Source organism: Bombus impatiens, unplaced genomic scaffold (assembly GCF_000188095.3).
Source record: "Bombus impatiens unplaced genomic scaffold, BIMP_2.2 scf_0064, whole genome shotgun sequence".
In the NCBI taxonomy this organism is placed as follows: domain Eukaryota; kingdom Metazoa; phylum Arthropoda; class Insecta; order Hymenoptera; family Apidae; genus Bombus; species Bombus impatiens.
The window spans coordinates 230,882-249,307 of NT_176483.1; the positions used below are offsets into that span (position 1 = coordinate 230,882).

The 18,426-nt window shown below is 34.9% G+C and overlaps 1 protein-coding gene across 1 annotated transcript in view; it reads left to right on the forward strand.

Moving 5' to 3' along the window:
- LOC100742007 (ras-GEF domain-containing family member 1B-like) overlaps positions 1 to 18,426 on the forward strand; it is a 241,605-nt gene that overhangs the window by 191,023 nt on the left and 32,156 nt on the right. The window contains exons 4-5 of the mRNA XM_024372422.2: positions 2,995 to 3,204; positions 4,075 to 4,335. Of these exons, the coding sequence (XP_024228190.1) occupies positions 2,995 to 3,204; positions 4,075 to 4,335 (471 nt within the window). The remainder of the gene's footprint in view (positions 1 to 2,994; positions 3,205 to 4,074; positions 4,336 to 18,426) is intronic.

Sequence of the window (18,426 nt, forward strand, 5' to 3'; positions counted from 1 at the left end):
TATTATTCATATTCTTTTGTGTTTCATATATATTTTGGCAAATATTTCAACAATTCTAAACACGAGTATGGAAATAAGATGCTTTTTATAGCTCACAAATACATAAAAAAAATCCTAATGCGTACATTTCATCATTTCCTTCTTCAATTCGTTTGAAGACCTTTAGAAGATAATGTGATCTCGTGAAATCATCATCTTTGTAATTCCTTGGGAATTTATGCTCTTCTATTTTGAAATTATACCTCTATTCTCTCTTCGCATCGCTGATTTCATTTAACTTCAATTTACTATTTAGAACCATTTACTGTACCACGAGCTGCAATTATCCAAGATAGAACTAGGAAAAAACTTTGCAAGATTTTCTATCGCGTGACATCGTGGTTCATTTGCAGTCGGTGAATCGAGCTAAACTCCGCGGAAGCGTAAATTTCGAATAGAAACGGTAAGTTTTTCGTCGAACCAGATCCTCAGGGTGAACCTCTCCTCCTTTTTTCCCTTCTTCGCGATTCCTCGTCGATGGCAAGTTTACGAGGGAGGAATTTTACCCCGTCAATACTGTATTAGCCCGCGATAAGTTTAAGCCATTTGAATCCTGAGCGAGTTGGCTGGGCTTTACCTAGCCGGTTCGCGCAACTTTAATGGCTCGCAGATTTAACAGGACACAGGTAGAAACTTTGTTCCAGGACCGAATGAAAAGCTCCAGGCATTCGACTGTCCCTCTACCGAAACGAATTTCTGATTTCGTACACGTACCAACTTCGAAAAGTTTCTATCGTTACACTGTTCCGTTAAAGCTTCGCGAACATTAAAAGGAACAACCAAGTCGGATGGCCATCTCGAAAGTATGATAATCTTACAGAAAACGGTATATCATAATCAAGATAATCGTGTGAAAATAGTATTCTGGCAGGGTTATTGTAATTTACATAGTAGTTTATAAAAGTATTTAGATTATCATTGATTAATTGCAATTGTGAATTTTTATGCATTTATGGATTTAAAGAATATCGAGTTATAACGTTTAGTAGGTGAAAAATATGTTTGCGAAGGTCCTCATTTCCGAATTATGGTCACAAAAATTTGAATCTACGTAAATATCAGCAGTCTAGTTATCATAGAAAATTTTCGTAATTATGGCACGTATGTCACACGAATTCTTCTTTTCTCAAACTTCATTGTAGCATACATCTTCTAATAAATGCATGGAATTCGAAATCTTCTTAAAATATCGAAATATATGAGAACTTAAACACATTGTACAAGTTAATAAGAAAATTAAAACGACGTATTCCTATTAATTTTTCCAAAAATACCAGAAGGAAATATTATAAAAAGAATAATCGAAGAACCGAGCCGACTATTACACGTTGTTAGTTCGAGAGCTTTCGAAAAAGAATCAGATTTTCATTCATCGTTACTTCTTACTTTAAGAGTATCATAAAGTGAGATATTTATGCGACTATAAAGTTACAAAATATGGCTTTGGGCCTCCGTTGGCTCCGTTCCTGATGTTGAAATTCGCGCGAAAATCGCGCCTGTAAAATTTCAACGATTATTACATCGCGCTTAGTCCGTCCCAATAACGAATCGTCGGAAATCAGTTTCATGGACCGTCTCTGTGTGATTCAAACGAATTTAAATCCTACCTACGCTTCCCGTGAAATATCGGTTTAACGACATTATCGAGCGACTGCGTATTTCCTCTGCAATGAAATCCGGCTTTATGCATCAGCATATTTAATCGACAGACGACGACGTTACGTTAATTAATATGTCTGCTAATAACGTATTAATCTATCGTTAAATAGCGCTTCGACAAGAATTAACACGATACAAACTATCATTTGATGATTTGTGAATCGTTTATGAAACGGATTGCTTTATTACTTATTCGAGGATTACGCGAGAATATACAAACTTACAACTTCGAATATTTTTCTTTATCAATAACGTAGATATGGGAAGCAACGAATTAAATTTATACTTATTAGATTATTAGAGCATTATTGTTAGAAACGCTTAAAATCTTTATATGCGCGTATAACAAAATATTCGACTAACATTTGATTTTATCCACAGTTTTCTCAATTTACAGATCTGTTAACATTCGTATCAATTTCCTTCCAGTCTCCTAAATAAATATAAGTGGTGACAAAAGAGTTATATGTGCCATTATTGGAACTCACGAGCATTTTCCGCTATTTCTACGATATTTCGTTGGTATCGATCTCTATGTATTTTAAGCAAACAAAAGTTAAAATACTGCGTAACTGGAATGTAGAGGATTAATCTTTTACAGTAGTTGAATTTGGCAAATATCCCAAAAGAACTGAAAAGCTGCTGATCATGTGTGAGTTTTGCAACGTCATCTCGCTTTAACGGGCTGATTCTGGTTAAATCCTAGACTTTCCTATTTGCTTTTGAAAGAACAGGAACGAATTCCAGAATAAATTAATCTGTTTTCGAGATTCGCATATGATACGTGTTATTTATTACGAGATTCATATTTCCTATTGAATTCCTAATAATAGTATAAATTATGTCATAATATATATTATACATAATTGCCAGATTATTGCTCTGTTATATCATATAGCCGGTAATGTTATTAACATGTTGATTAACATATTTGTTCGTGTAAGTTGCAATTTGTACGTGCAATTAATATTGTCAATCGACAAATGTAAATTACGTTGAAACATGTAATACTTAATAAAATGCCCAAGCAAATCAGACAAGTTTTTTCCAGTAATAATCGATTTATTTATTACTTCATTATTACAATCGCTGTATTTATATAATTACATTATACTTTACATACTTTATACATCAAACCATTTATATCAAAAATTCAATAACCCTCGCGATATTTTAATTCCAAACGAAAAATTAATGTTCCTTCTCGCAGCTCAAAGTAAATTCACCGCCGTGAAAGTTCATAGAGGCGCCTTAGAGTAATCACGATCAATTAACCAGACTCGTGTTTCATTTCAGGCTCTGGTCTATCGAGACGGGAACCTGGTGTCGGGCTCACTGGAAGCCTTGGTACAGCATATGGTACCCACCGAAGAATATTATCCCGATCGGGCGTACCTCTTCGCCTTTTTGCTGAGCGCCAGACTCTTCATCAAGCCGCACGAGCTCCTGGGCGAGGTCTGCGCCCTCTGCGAGCATCAGCAAAACCTAACTGGAGATAGTGGCAAGGTGAGCCACGAATGCAACCGTCCCACAAAAGCCCACCAAGAACCTTCCGGGCGTGCACTTTACGGCCACCGCGTGCATTATCGTTTCATCGTCTCGCAAGCTCGACCCCCTTTTCGCATTCATCCCCTCGGAGAATCACCCTGGCACGCTCGCTCTCGTTCCAGTTGTAATAACGAGCACGCGTATCCAGGCCAGAAATGTTTCGCTCGCAAATGAATTTCCACCCTGACGATTCTTCTCTTTTCTTCTTGTTTAGCTGCTGTCTTCTGCTTTAGTATCTTTACTGATATTTTTACTCGATTTTATTTTTTTCGGCTTCTTCTATAATTTAAAGTTATGTTCTTTTGCACTTGGCACTTTTTAGTACTTTAGTCTTTTTCATTGTGCATTCTCTTCAGTATGTTCAGGATGGAAGAGATTCGGATGTTCAAATGTCATGGTGGTTTCTTATTTTACGATGATTTGCATTATTCTTTGAGCGGGATTTACTTACTGGTGAAACATGTACTATCGTCTTATTATTATCATCTTTGTCTGTGCCTTGTATAATCTACATTTGCGAAGGAAATAATTATGAATATGCAATATTTGATATAACGTGGTATAGTTAACTTATCGAAGCAAAAATAACAGAATCACATTAAATAGCAAAAGATGTAAAACCGCTAATAAGTTCACACAATTCGCTTCGCAATCTCTGAAGGGTCCCAAGTTTTCGAAAGTTCTGAAAGATTCGTTGGGCACGTGCATTCTGTGGCGTTCCAATTTCCGCATCTCATCTAAAACTTGTTTGGCAACGCATATACGAGCAAGTGAACTAATAAAAAGGGAGGAAGTGGAACCGGTTGGAATCTGTCTGGCGTGTTCCAGGAACGTCTGCAACGTTTCGTGCCACGACTGGTGCAGCTGCTAGCCGAATGGACAGAAACATTCCCGTACGATTTCCGGGACGAGAGGGTGATGGGCCACGTCAGGTCCATCACGCAGAAGGTCGCTGCGGTCGACGCTGCGGCCAGGCAGGAAGTTTCGGCATTGCTGCAAAACTTGCTGCTTAGACTGACGGCCCTGGAGAGGTACGAGGAGGGTTTGGCTAGACTGGCGACCGAGGCAACGACAGAGCAACTTTCACAGGTTTGTATAAATGCGCTAAATATGCGCATTAGTACTGTCCAAGCGAATCGTTGCCCTTTCTTAAACGATCGCTTCATTTGATTCATCGTGTGATTCTGGGAAACTTTGTGATTTATTGCGTAGGAATTTAATTGAACGTTTCGGTACTTCAGAGTCTTGATTGACTTATCTGCCGGCTATAGATCATCCGTCTCTGAGAAGGATCTAAATTTTTGTTATTTTATTACGATATAGTAGAGCATTTTAGAAGTTTTAACATTCGTGTATTTTTAATCGTAAAAAAGGCTTTAACAATCAGATGTACGTGTAGTTAAAAGAAGATTTAAAAGTACAGTACAAAAGAACAGAATGAAAGAGAATTAAATTGTAATTGAGAAGACGCTAGAATAAATTATTAATTACATTCTTAACAATTTTTACATGATCTTTAGAGTTTCCTATATTCTGTGATCGCTATATCATTATGTTATCCGCATAATTTCTTAGACCGCATTTCTTAGACCATAATAGCATCGAGAAAACAGCAAAAGAGACTCACACGTCGAACAACTTTCGTTTGCATCAACTATGCCAAATATTAGATCGTTTAGGCGTACAAACGTTCCAGAAACTTAACCGTATTGATCGAGTTTAACAACGATTACTCGATTAACTGTAACCACGGCGAAGTTCCGGTATAATGAACCGATAATATTCTGTCTATGGTACTTGTTCGATCGGCCGTCCGTTCGTTCCCTGCACCAATTCCGTTCCCGTAACACGGCACTCTTGTTACCGTTTAAATGGCTCGCCCATGTCGTTTGTGCTTATATCGATACCAACGCACTTCTAGCATTTGCATCAGTACCATACACATGTGCTATGGTTATCCAATCGTGTGTAAACGTTTGCATAAGGCGTTCCCGACAAGCATCCCAGAGCTTCTTTTCGAGTATCCATTTAAATCTTGCATTCTAAAAATAGGTACTCTGATAAATCTTTCGTCTTCAATTCGATTAATATTGAAGAAAGTATCGATAATAATACAGAAACTTTTATTGCATTGTCATCTGAAAGTTTAAAATTCAAGTCCATAAGACAGTTTTGAAAGCAAATAACATTATAATTAAATGTTAGATGTGCTTTTAACTAATTGAAGATTTAGTAGTTTGTATGGATACGTTTACATTACAATTTACAATGACAATTTACATTTACAGTTAATCTAAACAAACTGCGTAGGTATTCACAAGCCACGTGCAATCTTATTTAAACAAAAATACCTTGAAACATTAATATTATCGTCTACAATAGCTTAATTTCAACCATTCCGTATTTCCACGCACCAAAAACACAATTAATCAAAACAAACATCCACGGCAGAATTACAAGTTCCGCTCGAGATATTCCCAATTCATAATTCTCTAATTTTCCGCTGGAAATTACGAAATAATAAACTTAACGTTCCCCGTTCGGTTTCTTAATCCCAAGAGAAATTTTACTATACGCCCGGTATCATAAATCGAATTTGCGTACACTTTGTACGTGGCCATAGACGCGTCGATGGATGATACTTCTGTCAGTGTTGAGAAAGTAAAATAGCTTCCTTTCCCCGTATCAAGCAATTCCCCGTCAAACTCGATTTTCCAGCCACGTTCTCTCCTTTGACAGACGTTTCAATATTTTCCCGGAGACACGGAGACGCGATACTGATAACATCCTCGAGGGATACGCGCGGATTTCACCTATGCATCATCCCTGTTTATACATGTTATTCGCACGGTGTGCTAATGCACACGTTTCTCATCGTTGTGCACGCACATGGTCTTCTATCCTTCGTACTGTGTATACTAGCAGTACGCGTGCACTTTGCGCAGTTAGGCTAACAGGGTTATGTAGTTTCACCGTCGACATGGGAGACAGTAACTATTCTATTTAATTTGATTATCCCTACGCCTATCTGCCACTGCGTGTAACACCTACTAATAGCTAATTTGCAACTGCATTAGTTAGTTAAATATGCCGGCGTATCGTACCTCGGCTAATCAGAACTGAATTGCGTGAGCGCCGACCGCTACAAGCTTCATCGATGATCGTGCGGCCGGAGAAATTACCGCATCCCCAATTGTTTCGTTGTGCGGTTGTCGCTTCCGTTCCGGAAACCTGTTTCGGATACCACTGCCTCCAATTCCTGGTTATGTTACCGTTCGTTCGATATCCTATGTATGTCTCCATTTCGAGGAGAAATTCCGGGAGATATGTGTAGAGCTGGTTTTTCTGAAACGTCTTGAAATCAGTATCCTTAATGTAACGTAGAGTAACGCGGAGATAATGACTGTCCATTCTGTTGGATTTTAGTAGCCTTTTTCGTAAATGTTTTTCAAGAAAAACAGGCGAATTTTTTTGTAGTTTATACTGATATCTAATGTAACACTGTTTTGCCTTCTAAAAGTGATAGATCTTGTACTACTTTTTATTGGTGCCTTGTGTAGTTTCCAGCATTCTCATTCACAAGTGGAGAAAATAAAGAGTAGAAGAATTTGTTCGCGAAAGATTATGAAGAATTATAATTTGGATTAAACAGAAATATATTGATTACTAGAATTTTGCAGAAATACAGCGAGATATTCACTGGAATGCTGGATTGTAATCACGAAAAAAGAAAATAGTATTGATTACGCGTTTGGCACATAATTTTAATGTATTTAGAAAGATGTTAGGTATTATACTTATTTCTATCTAAACTGCCGTATATTAAGTTGAAAAATTATAATAATCGAATGTTACCAGTGTTTGAATATTCGATATCTTTGATGTCTTGATATTGTAGTACTTTGTATATGATATCTATGGTATCCAAATAATACAATACCTCGATATCTCCATATGTTAAACTTCTGATAATACTTCGCATTCTGATATTTGATAATCTTGATGCTTTAATGTCTCGATACAGCAGTATATATCACAATTTCTTGATATTTCGATACCTTTAAACCTCGATATCTTGATACTTGATAGCTCGATATAAAGTCCCATGATGTCATATTACTTCAGTATCCTAATAACCAATTATAGGTATCCCAATTAGTATTCTAACATGCCCATACGTCGATAGGTACAACAAAAGTTTCAATCAAAAACTGTTGTAAGATTAAGATTTAAAATTATTCTAAAAGCTATTTTTGCATATTTAGAAAGTAACAAGAATGTTAATATATATATCCTAGAAGTAATTTTGCTATTAAATTTTAATGAAATACTATTCAAAGTTCTTTAGTATCAAGCTCTGTTTATTCAGATTGCTAAATAGTAATAACTGTTACTAGGTAAAAATAAATAATCGTTCGTTTCTAAAATACTTCATCTTCTCGGCGACGAGGCATTAAATGCATATTTTATCATGGACGAATGAATAATAGTGCCGTTCTTTGTGATCAAAGGGAGATAAATTCCCTGCGGCATAATAAATAACATCCTCATCTAAACGCGGATGAAATTGCTCCATTGCCTATCAAAAGTTCCTGGAAATTGTTAAAAGCAGCTTCTTTAACCGGCAATTTTAATATTCCTTCTCTATCATCATCTCGTAATCTGCCTCTTGGTCCCCTGGAAATTGTTACGATAGATATAACGCAGCCTTTTTTCCCCGAGGTGTTCCCTTTATTTGGTAGACATGAAAATATTAATATGAACGCAATTTTCTATATCCACAACGTCAGGAAAAATTAATATTGTATACGTTTAGTGGGTTTCCTCTCACTTCCTTGTTTTTTCTTTCTCTTTCCCTTTCTCTCACTCTACCTTTTTCATAAGGAATATTAAAATCATCAAATACAGAATAAATGTTAAAATTCAGTCACACGTGCAAGGCTGACATGATTTTTTTGTAAGAAAACGATACAATATGAATTATTCGTATATGTTGAAATTGAATTTGTTAGCTTTCTTTGTGTGAAGTGTGCTATAATGACAAAAATAATTGGAAGAAATATTTTGATACTGGATGATATTATCTTTAGGTGTATGGCGTCTACTTATCTAACTACACATCTTATTTAATTAATTCTTAATCACATACAATTATATCTTTGTTACAAACATGTAACCTGTTAGATTACTTGGTATCTACTAATTTGATTTATTTACTAAATCACTGTATCGAAATAATTATTGGAACATATATCATTATAGAAGCAAAATAATCATATTACAAAAGTTTTCACATTTAATGATACACTAATGTGCTGTTGTTATTTGTACTTATCTCGTGCAATCGAAGTTACAGAAACATTCTAGAATTTCCTTTAAATCGTAGCAAAGAAATACGTCGATTCAACTTTCATAAAGGTATCATCATAAAATGAATCATCGTATAATCTGTAAACACCGGTCACGCGATATCAAGCCACAGAAGATCATCTAATATTCGTGTTTTAAGGTAATGCACCAAATGTTACAAAAAAGTTTTGCCAAGTTGTTACAATGCAACACTTACAATTAGTATTCGCGTCGAAGAAGCAAAAGGTGGTGGTCGAGTAAGGAGAATAAAGAATAATCCAGAGCTTCCAGTAACGTTCCAGCAACTACCTCGTAGAACGGTATTTGCATGGCCGCTTGCATATCTACGGTTTACGTCGGAATTGCATCGAAAATGCAGAAAGTCGGAGCGCAATAAAAATATAACGCGAGCGGAAAGAGAAGAAGAGAGAGGAGAAGAAGCAGATAAGGAAACGGGTGGGCCGAGCTCTTAGGAAGCTCCGGCTTATTAAAGTGGAAGTTCGCCGCGCTTTTTGAACCCGTCCCTGCGACGTGCCGCGGCGACAGCTTTGCTTGAACTTTCTCAAGAAGCGAGCCGTAACTCGCGAAACCAATAATACGCCCATAATCTCTTTTTCATCCCTCCGTCGCCGCATCCTCGTTCTTCTTCTCTTTTTTTCTCATTCCACGTCGTATTCACCGCTGTAAGAAAAGTTCCAAGCATGGAAGACTAGAAACTACTTGATTGCAAATGGTTTTATAACAGTAGAAGCAAGATGTTGTCGTTTGGCGTTTGGCTACTCGACATCTTCGACTAGTCGCGATGAGGATCGTCGATCGTCTTGTTATTTGTTGATCGATAGGGTAGATGTACATAAGTCGATAGCCCAGAAGGAATTTTAGAGGAATTTTTAAAGAATTGAGAAAATTCTTTGAAGGATTTCATAAGTTGGGTAATTTTACGTAGTTGAGGATATTAATTCATACAAGGTTCCATTTTGTCCTTAAAAGTAACATGAATTTAATATTGACCGGCAGAGCTGCAGCTTCTATTTCGTTATTTAGTAGAAGGAAAGTTTAAGCAGATTATAAAAGCAAGTTAAAGAGTAAGGGATAGGAAAAGCAGAATATTATTAACAGAGGAGAAGAAGTTTTAGTTTCCAACTATAATACGATGTAAGATGAGAGAAAAAGTAGTATCGAGCGTTCTTTTATCTATTAGAAGTTAAATATTTTAATCTCTTGCATAATCAACATTGCGAGGTAACTATTCTATCGCGTTTAAGAATATATTATGAGCTGCCCTTATGAGATAAAACGTTTATTTACTTTGATTAAAGGTAGAAATTCCTGATCTTCCTTATAATAGAGCATCGAGCGAACATTTTATTTGGTAGATAAAAATTTTCAACGAAATGCAAGATATTTATAACAAATATCGTGTACTTATTTGTGGAAAAATATTCTAACTCGTAATAACAGGATACGAAAGTTAAGCTGTACTGGCACAACTATATTAAGATCAATTCTTTGGTTTCTGAAAAGCCAATTACAAAAACTTTTTCACAGAACGCATGTAATATTTAAAAATATGTAAAATATTCACGGCATAGAATACTTCGTATAACTTTCAGTAAGTGAAATGATATCTTTATTTAGGTTCTATAAAAATATAAATTTGAACAAATACTACCACAATTTAATAGTAGAATAGTAGAATCAGTTTGACTTCTGAGTGGTGCAATTATCTAAAACGAAGATTTTCAACGTAATAATCACCTCGAATCAATAATTGCAAACTTTTATGGCGGAACTTTTTTATATCCTATTTTTACGATAGATAACATTTCATCCAAACCATTTCCACGCGTTTATTACGCACCCTGAATTGATTGGATTTCTTTTATGTGTTCTGCGAACAAGAAATTGTTCTCAAGCCCAATACTACAGCTTTAATCTCTTTCTTTTCGCAGAAAGAAAGTTTCGGACGAACACACCAGGCTTCTCAATCAAGAACCTTTATTGCATTTAAACAGTTACTCGCTTGGAAAGTTCAGCTCTGGACTTCGATATTTAAAAAGAGAAAAAGTTGCAACCTGTGATTTCATACGACGAACATTTTATAGCTACTTGTCGATAGAACGACTTTTAATGGTTAGAAGCACTCAATTTCGTTTAGAGTTCCTTAGCGTTTCTTCATGCACGTCGGCAAAATCTGACGTACAGGCTTCAAGAAAAACAGGATAAATAAATAAATAAATAGTCAGGCGGATTTGACAAGTTGACATATCTATTTCGACGAAGAAATAAGAAATTAAACTCGAAAGTGTATTTGAGTTTTATCACAGAAAATATTTCGTTTCGGTGAATAATTTCTAGCTTGTCAAAGTAGAGAAGAAATAAAAGATATAAGCCCGTGAATGTAATTGAATACTTATCAGAGTTTTAAAATTTATTTTGCAGAAATTAATATAAGTATGAAACTAAATATAAAAGTGTGTTTGAGTTTTGTTTGAGTGAAAATTTCGTTTCCATGAATATTTTGAAGCTCTTAAAAAGGAAGAGTAAATAAAAATAATAAATATATAAACTTGATCGAGTGTTATTCAAGATCTTTGATACAATAAAAATGGGAAATAAATATTTATACTCCCCTTTACGACGAGAAAGCAATGAATTTTTGTTTTCAGTCAAAACAGATTAATTTACAGTTCCTTTTTATACGAAATAATTTAAATTACGTATGAGCAACATGAAATTAAAAAAAAATAATTTACATGTACAGCTTACGAATTACGAAAAGTCCGCTGTCCTTTTTAATTAAAATCTTCGTTATTTCCCCTTTGTTTTAAAGATTTTGCTGCTCGTTTCATAATATTTGTATCCTCTTGACAGCAACGTTCAAAGCTTTTATAATCATCATTTTACAATGCATCATTTCACACCAAAATATTATTCATTATGGATACTTCATAATTTATATAGCTTTTAAACCACTTTAAGTGGGATGGTTTAGTTTAAACCACTTCCTCCAACTTTACGTAGATAAATCTGTCAAAAACTTTTACATATTCATACCTTACTCATTCATAAATTTGCACAATTTCTCATACATCGTTCCCTACACCAATTTTTTGCTAAACGAAAAAGTTTTCCGATATTTTGGCAAAGTATATTCTCTCCTGACGACTACAAAACTCGCAGCATTAATTCTTCGAAAGATGCATTCTATCTGTTGCAAGTGAACGTTTATGATCTCTATTCCGAAAATTAAAATGTACTACATTTAGAACGCCTACAAAATTTACAGCGTATTCCTTATATTTCGTACGATAAGTTCTATAAAATTTAATTTCAAATATTTTAACGAATGAGATTATAATTAGGTGAAAAATATCTAGAAGACTGAGAAGACGTAAAAAAATGTGTTTCCATTGTAAAAAAATAGTGCAACTACAAAATGCACACGCGTCATTACTGCCGCGAAAAATATGCTCGTCAAAAGTATAATTCTTCTTAAAGCATACAAATGAACTGGTTCTGTAAAAATGTTTGTCACGAAGTCCCTAGCTTCTTGATTTAATTAGACATAATTCTCCTGCAATATAATTATAGCTACACTCATAGAAATTATATGACGTAAAAAATATTTTATTTAAAAAAATTGAAATATGTTGACCAGAAAGTCACATTTTCACGTATTTCATTAACGATAGAAAGACAAATATGAGCATGAACCATTCTTGTCACGAGCTTCTCTATTTATTCCTACGAAATCATAAAACTTCATTTTTCATTGAAATTCACGGTAGCCAGTATGCGTAGGACGCCTGGAAACTAGTAAAACGTCCGGAAACTAGTAAAACGTCCGGAAAACCAGTCTTTCTGGTTTTCGCGAGCGGTACAAAGCTTTTAATTACGTTTTCTTCCGCGTAATGACGAGAGAGGGCTGCGAGAGGAGGCAAGGGACAAACACAAAGGCTTTCGAAACGCAGTTTCAGCTCCGCTATCGGGTTGTATTTAAATGCGCGCATTAACGTTGTTACTATAGATAACGGGATTTTAATTGATAACGATAATACGCGTTAAAATCCGTATTAACTCCGTTACACACTTGCTGTATTTATATTCGCTCGGCAACAGCGGTTCCGATTTAATGCCTGCTTTTAAATGATCGAACCGTGTCACTACTAGTTTTGTGCAATCGCGTGCGAGTCGATTATTATTATTAATTGTAGATATTTCGTGATTTAGTTATATTTCTCCGGTAACGTGTCGAGTTCGTTTCGCTTCGTGAAAGTAATTATCGTTTTGACTAACTGGATAAACTTCTATGTAGCGAGTTTGGTTAATGTTCATTCATATCCTATTTTCGTGGATTTTGTAATTTGTAATTTTGGAGAAATTTAGGGCAAAACTGTAGAAATTGTGCGAGTGACTTTATAATTTGAGGGTTTTCATTTTCTTTTTTCTTTTTTCTTTTTTTGTCTGTACATTTTTATCTTGCGTATGTATAGTGGTAGACTAAAAGAAATTTGGGACGTAAAGATTGTTACTGATATGGTACAAAGTTTCATACAAAAGTTGCTAATATTCGTTGCACGTATTAAATAAATTTTCCAATTTTAAATTTTCTTTGGTCCACAAATGTATATATGTATATCTTTTTAATCCTTAATTATAATATTTAGATGTTAATGATTCGAATTCTAGTGTTCGTAATGAGCTTTAGTTTCATCAAGTTTTTTATTTGTTTCAATAATCGAAGAAATGAAGTGGTGACTAATGCGATTATATATTGTCATTATATATTGTCATTAGGTGGTATTGACAAAATCCGCAATCACTTAGTTGCCAACTCAATAATAACTTCTTTGGAATAATAAGAACTTTGCTAAAATACGAGTATATCGAATATGAAGTGAACGCTTAGTCAAGCTGAGTCTAATAAGGAACAGTAACCAATCGCAAGTAAGAGACTTGGATGAAACTGTAACACTGGTCTCAATTTGAAATACATCGTGATTTCCAAGCCGTCATTAATTATTCGATACAAGAAACTATAGCAGTCCCCGTGGTGCATCGTATTTGGTTGCATATCATGACTCGCTAGAGAATTGCGCGTTGTCTTCCTCCAGGTTTCTTTGAACATCGCGAACATTACCGTTCACTAAACTCGAGCAATTTGAAACTTGCGAGAATCTTGCCGTTCAATGATTCCGCTTTCGTAGAATAGTAATTATGGGATTATTCTATTCACTAAATGATAAGGTGCACGTTTTTGTATGTGAAGTTTATACGTTATAGGTACATTTTTTTAGTATTTATTCAGAACTAGTTTCAACACAGTGTTTATCTGTGTATACATATCCCTACATCGTATTTTATTTAAGATCATACATACGATATTTATTTAATTCATTAATCAGATAAGTAATAATTACTTTCAAAACTTTTAAAAATTACAATTTTCGAACATTGGTATTTCCGTAGAATTTTGTTAAAAAATTGCATAGTTTTTATTAATTGTTGATTGAAGTTCATCGATGAACATTAAACTTGGTCCAGTTGGTTAGAAACTGTTGTTTTTATATTTTTCATAATTGTTCATTATAAAATCTTTCAAAACATAGAGTCATATATTTACTGTGAAAAATATTTAAATTCTAATTTTACAACCCTTCAATTTGATATTTGGAATTTCGTTCAACGGTCCGCCGCACAATTTATAAACTGTTAAATAAAATTTTCCAAAAAATCAAGTTGAAACCAACGATAATATTCATCGACGGTTATTGAATTTAACACGCGGCCAGGAAATTATACGTATATTTTTAGCAAACATTTATTTCCAAATTATTCCAAACAGAAAGTAAATATCTATTATAAAATATTAATCTATCGTAAGACATTATCGTAAGACATTATAGTAAATAAATATCTAAAATTTCTATCGTGTATAATTAGATTTTATTTGAAAAAATTTTAACTTCCATCGACATTAACTTTGCGCTGTCTTTCACGGGAAGCTGACGCATCGCTGCGAATTAATTTCATTTATACGGACGGTAAAAGCTTTCAATTTCTTTAAAAATTCTAGCACATATAACGAGAAACTATAAAACACGCGCGTTTTTAATTTCACCATCGTGTATCGTTGCCAATTTCAAGACAGTACGAGCAGAGAAACTCGAGAAAGCATTTCGCTGTTGATATTTTTACGCTTTCGTTGCAGTTCTCTTAATTCGAAACAATGAAACCCAGCATCGTGTCTCGACAGTCTTAGCACGATCTTCTTGATTTTGTTTCGTTTAGCTCCGATACGTGCTTTGGTCTTCTCGTCCTGAACAAATTGTATTAAAATATTCCGTGTCTTTCTTGTCGCGTTAATTTGGTCTTTTGAGTAACGCGGTGAATTTGTAAAATCTAAATTAACTATGATTTTTTACACATCAAATATTGTGTGCAGATATTTTCTTAATTAGCTAGAAAAAATTGTATTATTAGTTTGGTATTAAACGTGGCAATTGCAAGAAGAGATTTATTTTCAGTTTCGAAGATGAAATGTAAAATACACATTAGTGCAGAAAGAAAATTTTATGAACTCAGTATAGAATATTATTTCATCACAATTTTAGTATAAAACATCAGTTATTTGGGAAGAGAGATTCATTTATAGAAGATTTGAAGATAGAAAAATGTACAGAATACGTATAAAACGTATAAAACATCCAAAGTATAATATTCGAAAATACCTCAGACACTTTATAAACTTATCATTTTGCTCTAAAATAATCTACGATGCAATTCGTTTTATTAATTCTTAATAAAGATGAGCCTTTTAATTATAATCTGTAGGTTGAGATTTAAATTTTCCATTAAAATAGCTCAGAACCCCATCAGAAAATTAATATACCTACTTCTATTTCGCCACGGTATTTAAGAATTAATTTAATGCCAAATATTTGATAAAGCAAGGGGAAAACTTGAGGGACAGTCTGATATAACACAAATCTGCTAACAAGAGTTCTCAGAAAATTCTTCATTCCACTCGCTAAACGTCTATCAATATCAGGAAAACTAATGAAGACGTTAAACCGTGGCATTTTCCAATGCCATTGGAAAAACGTCCGTCGATAGAATTAATATCAATCCATTCGCATTTTCTGATCGTGAAGCATCATCGTCCGTTCCCTCATCGGGAGAAAGAGTCGCGAATTGTTTGGCCGTACGGCAATTCACGAGTCATTGAACGTGGCTTTTTTATCGAGGAGGAAACAGGCACAAGGGTGGAATTTGCACGTAAATCAAAACGTTTCGTTCGCGCTCTGCTTGCCGCGAACAGTTGGAATCAATGCTGTCGGTCTCACCGGGATCGTTCCACACTGTCATATCGGGCAACTCCGCTCGTTGATAATTCGATCGACGATCTAATTCGAAGAAACGCAGGCGGTCGTTCGCTTCGTAACCGAATCACGCGGTTCGCTGATCTCGTTCGTACCCGATGGATTCTACTTTCGTCGCGTCGAGAAAATGCTATGACGTATCTCGGGGAAACGAGGGAAGGGTGCTGTTTAAGACGTTGAGACCGTCGACTGGGTGCTGTGGAAATGACCGTCTTTGGAATCGAAAGAAGAACGATAGGACTATTTTCCTCGGTTCAAAATGCTGGATAATTGGATAGAGTGTGTTGATAATTGAAAAATTACTTATTATTTGAGAAAATTTTAATCGTCAAGAAAAGAGACAAATATGTCTGTAGAATTGGACAAAGCGCGTTCGGTGATTTCAAAATTGAGAATATTTTTATTGATAGGACAAGAGGCTAATACGCGTGGTTTATATATTCGTTCTAATAATATAGAATTATTGCGAACCTCGTCTTCACCGTTTTCAAGCAGATTAGCGATTACATAGTTCCATATTTATGGAACCTTTTAAGACATTACCGAACACTGACCAAAAGAAACCCTGACCTTTATGAACAAGGCATCACCAGGTAGACGAATTGTTAATGCTTAAGGGCAAAAGAATTTCTGGTATATCTTTGAATGAATAACAAGGGCCGATATAGATTATTATATTTGAAGATATATACATATTGTATTTAAGTATTATGTTGGATATAATAATTGTATAAAAATACCGTAAGTTTTTTCACTTAATGGAAACGGGAAGATTAAAAAATGGGAAGAAAAAAATAGGAAGATTAAAGTATAAATTAGGACAGTATGTCAGAGAATGTGGGTAAAAAATTTTTATTTCGTGATTGCTCGATTGTTACCACGAACCGCAATTACAGGACAATTTCCATATATTTCGTTGAAACATGAATAACAGCTGGCTAATTATGGCAGCTCGGGCAATTACTTTTTCATAATCTAACCGCATTAGCCGCCATTTTTTCCTCGCAATCCCTTGACATGCACAGTGAAAAATTGGCAAAATTTCGTGGAAGAATAATTATAACCCGCTGATTATTGCAACGCTAATAAATTCAGGTTGCTTTTAATCAAATTAGAAAAGAAATTAACAAAAAGCTTTCTGCTTTTAATTTTATACTACTATGACGAAAATTAATTAGTTACGTAAATATTTACAGACGTTATATGCTATAAAATATATACTATACTTATATACTTTTTAGCACTAAAGACGTAACAAAGAAATCAATTTCCCATCGACGTTCATTACTCAATCGCTTCGCAGTAACCATCGTTGAAATGGTCGAAGAAAAACGTTAGGAGATTCCCTTTTTGCATGACGAGAGACGCGAGATCCAATCGAAAAAGGATACAAATAGAACAAAAGACGAGCCTCAATAAAAGTAGGAATAATAGACGAGATGGCGGACGACGAAATCTCGTCGTTTTTCGTGCCAGCAGCACGCAGTGATGTGGGTCAGTGTTTGCAGCGGTATTTCAAGGGGCAAGTAGAGCGAGAGAATATAAATTTTCCGTGGTTCATTTCATTCAACAGGGAGGCGGATATGAATGTTCGCGCGTTCGATTCAAATTGAAATGCCCGACGGACTTATACCTTTCATTCGCGAATCGCGTCTACAATGCCTATGATGAGCATAAATAATTACAGTGGTTTCAAACGTATGCTTTGAACTATGTTGGAAAAGCATGGTATTCGCTGGTAAAACGTTTCTCTCGTTTACCTTCTTCTATTCTCGTTTCAACCAGCTATCAACTATGACCTTTCCTTTCAATTGTAACACTAATGTTAGAGGATTTGAAACTATTCTTGATAGAGAATGGTAGAAGATTCTCGCTAGTAATTTTGACAATCTTTTGAACGTTTAATTTTTTAAATTATAAGAATAGTCAATTAAAACTGACGTCAAAATGAATTCAATAACCTGTAACATTAATGTTATCTTATAATTAAAATATCTCTAGTACTTTATATTTCTGCTATACGTAACAAACTCATAAAGATAATTTACTCTCTCTCTCTCTCTTTCTCTCTCTCCCTCTTTATCCCTTCCTCATAATTTTACTGCGATACTAACTTCAAATCACAACCATCCTTCCAAGCAAGAACTTAAAATACACCCATAAGGTACAGCCCTGTCCATAAAATACACCCCTCAGTAAATGCCAAACCTGGTCATAAAGATTATTGCTCAGGAGAACAAGAATCATATACAATGGCTTCGAACGTTTCCCAGAATCGTTCGCAAAACATAATGCATTGAAATGGCATTGTATACGTAACTATATGTACAGTTGTAGAGATGTATATCGAGAGGGGTCCAAGAGCGTCGCGACGCCGCCGGTCAAAGCACTTTGAAACCGCGTTCGACGAAGATAAGAACTCGCTCGAATTTGCTCGGCGAAGCAC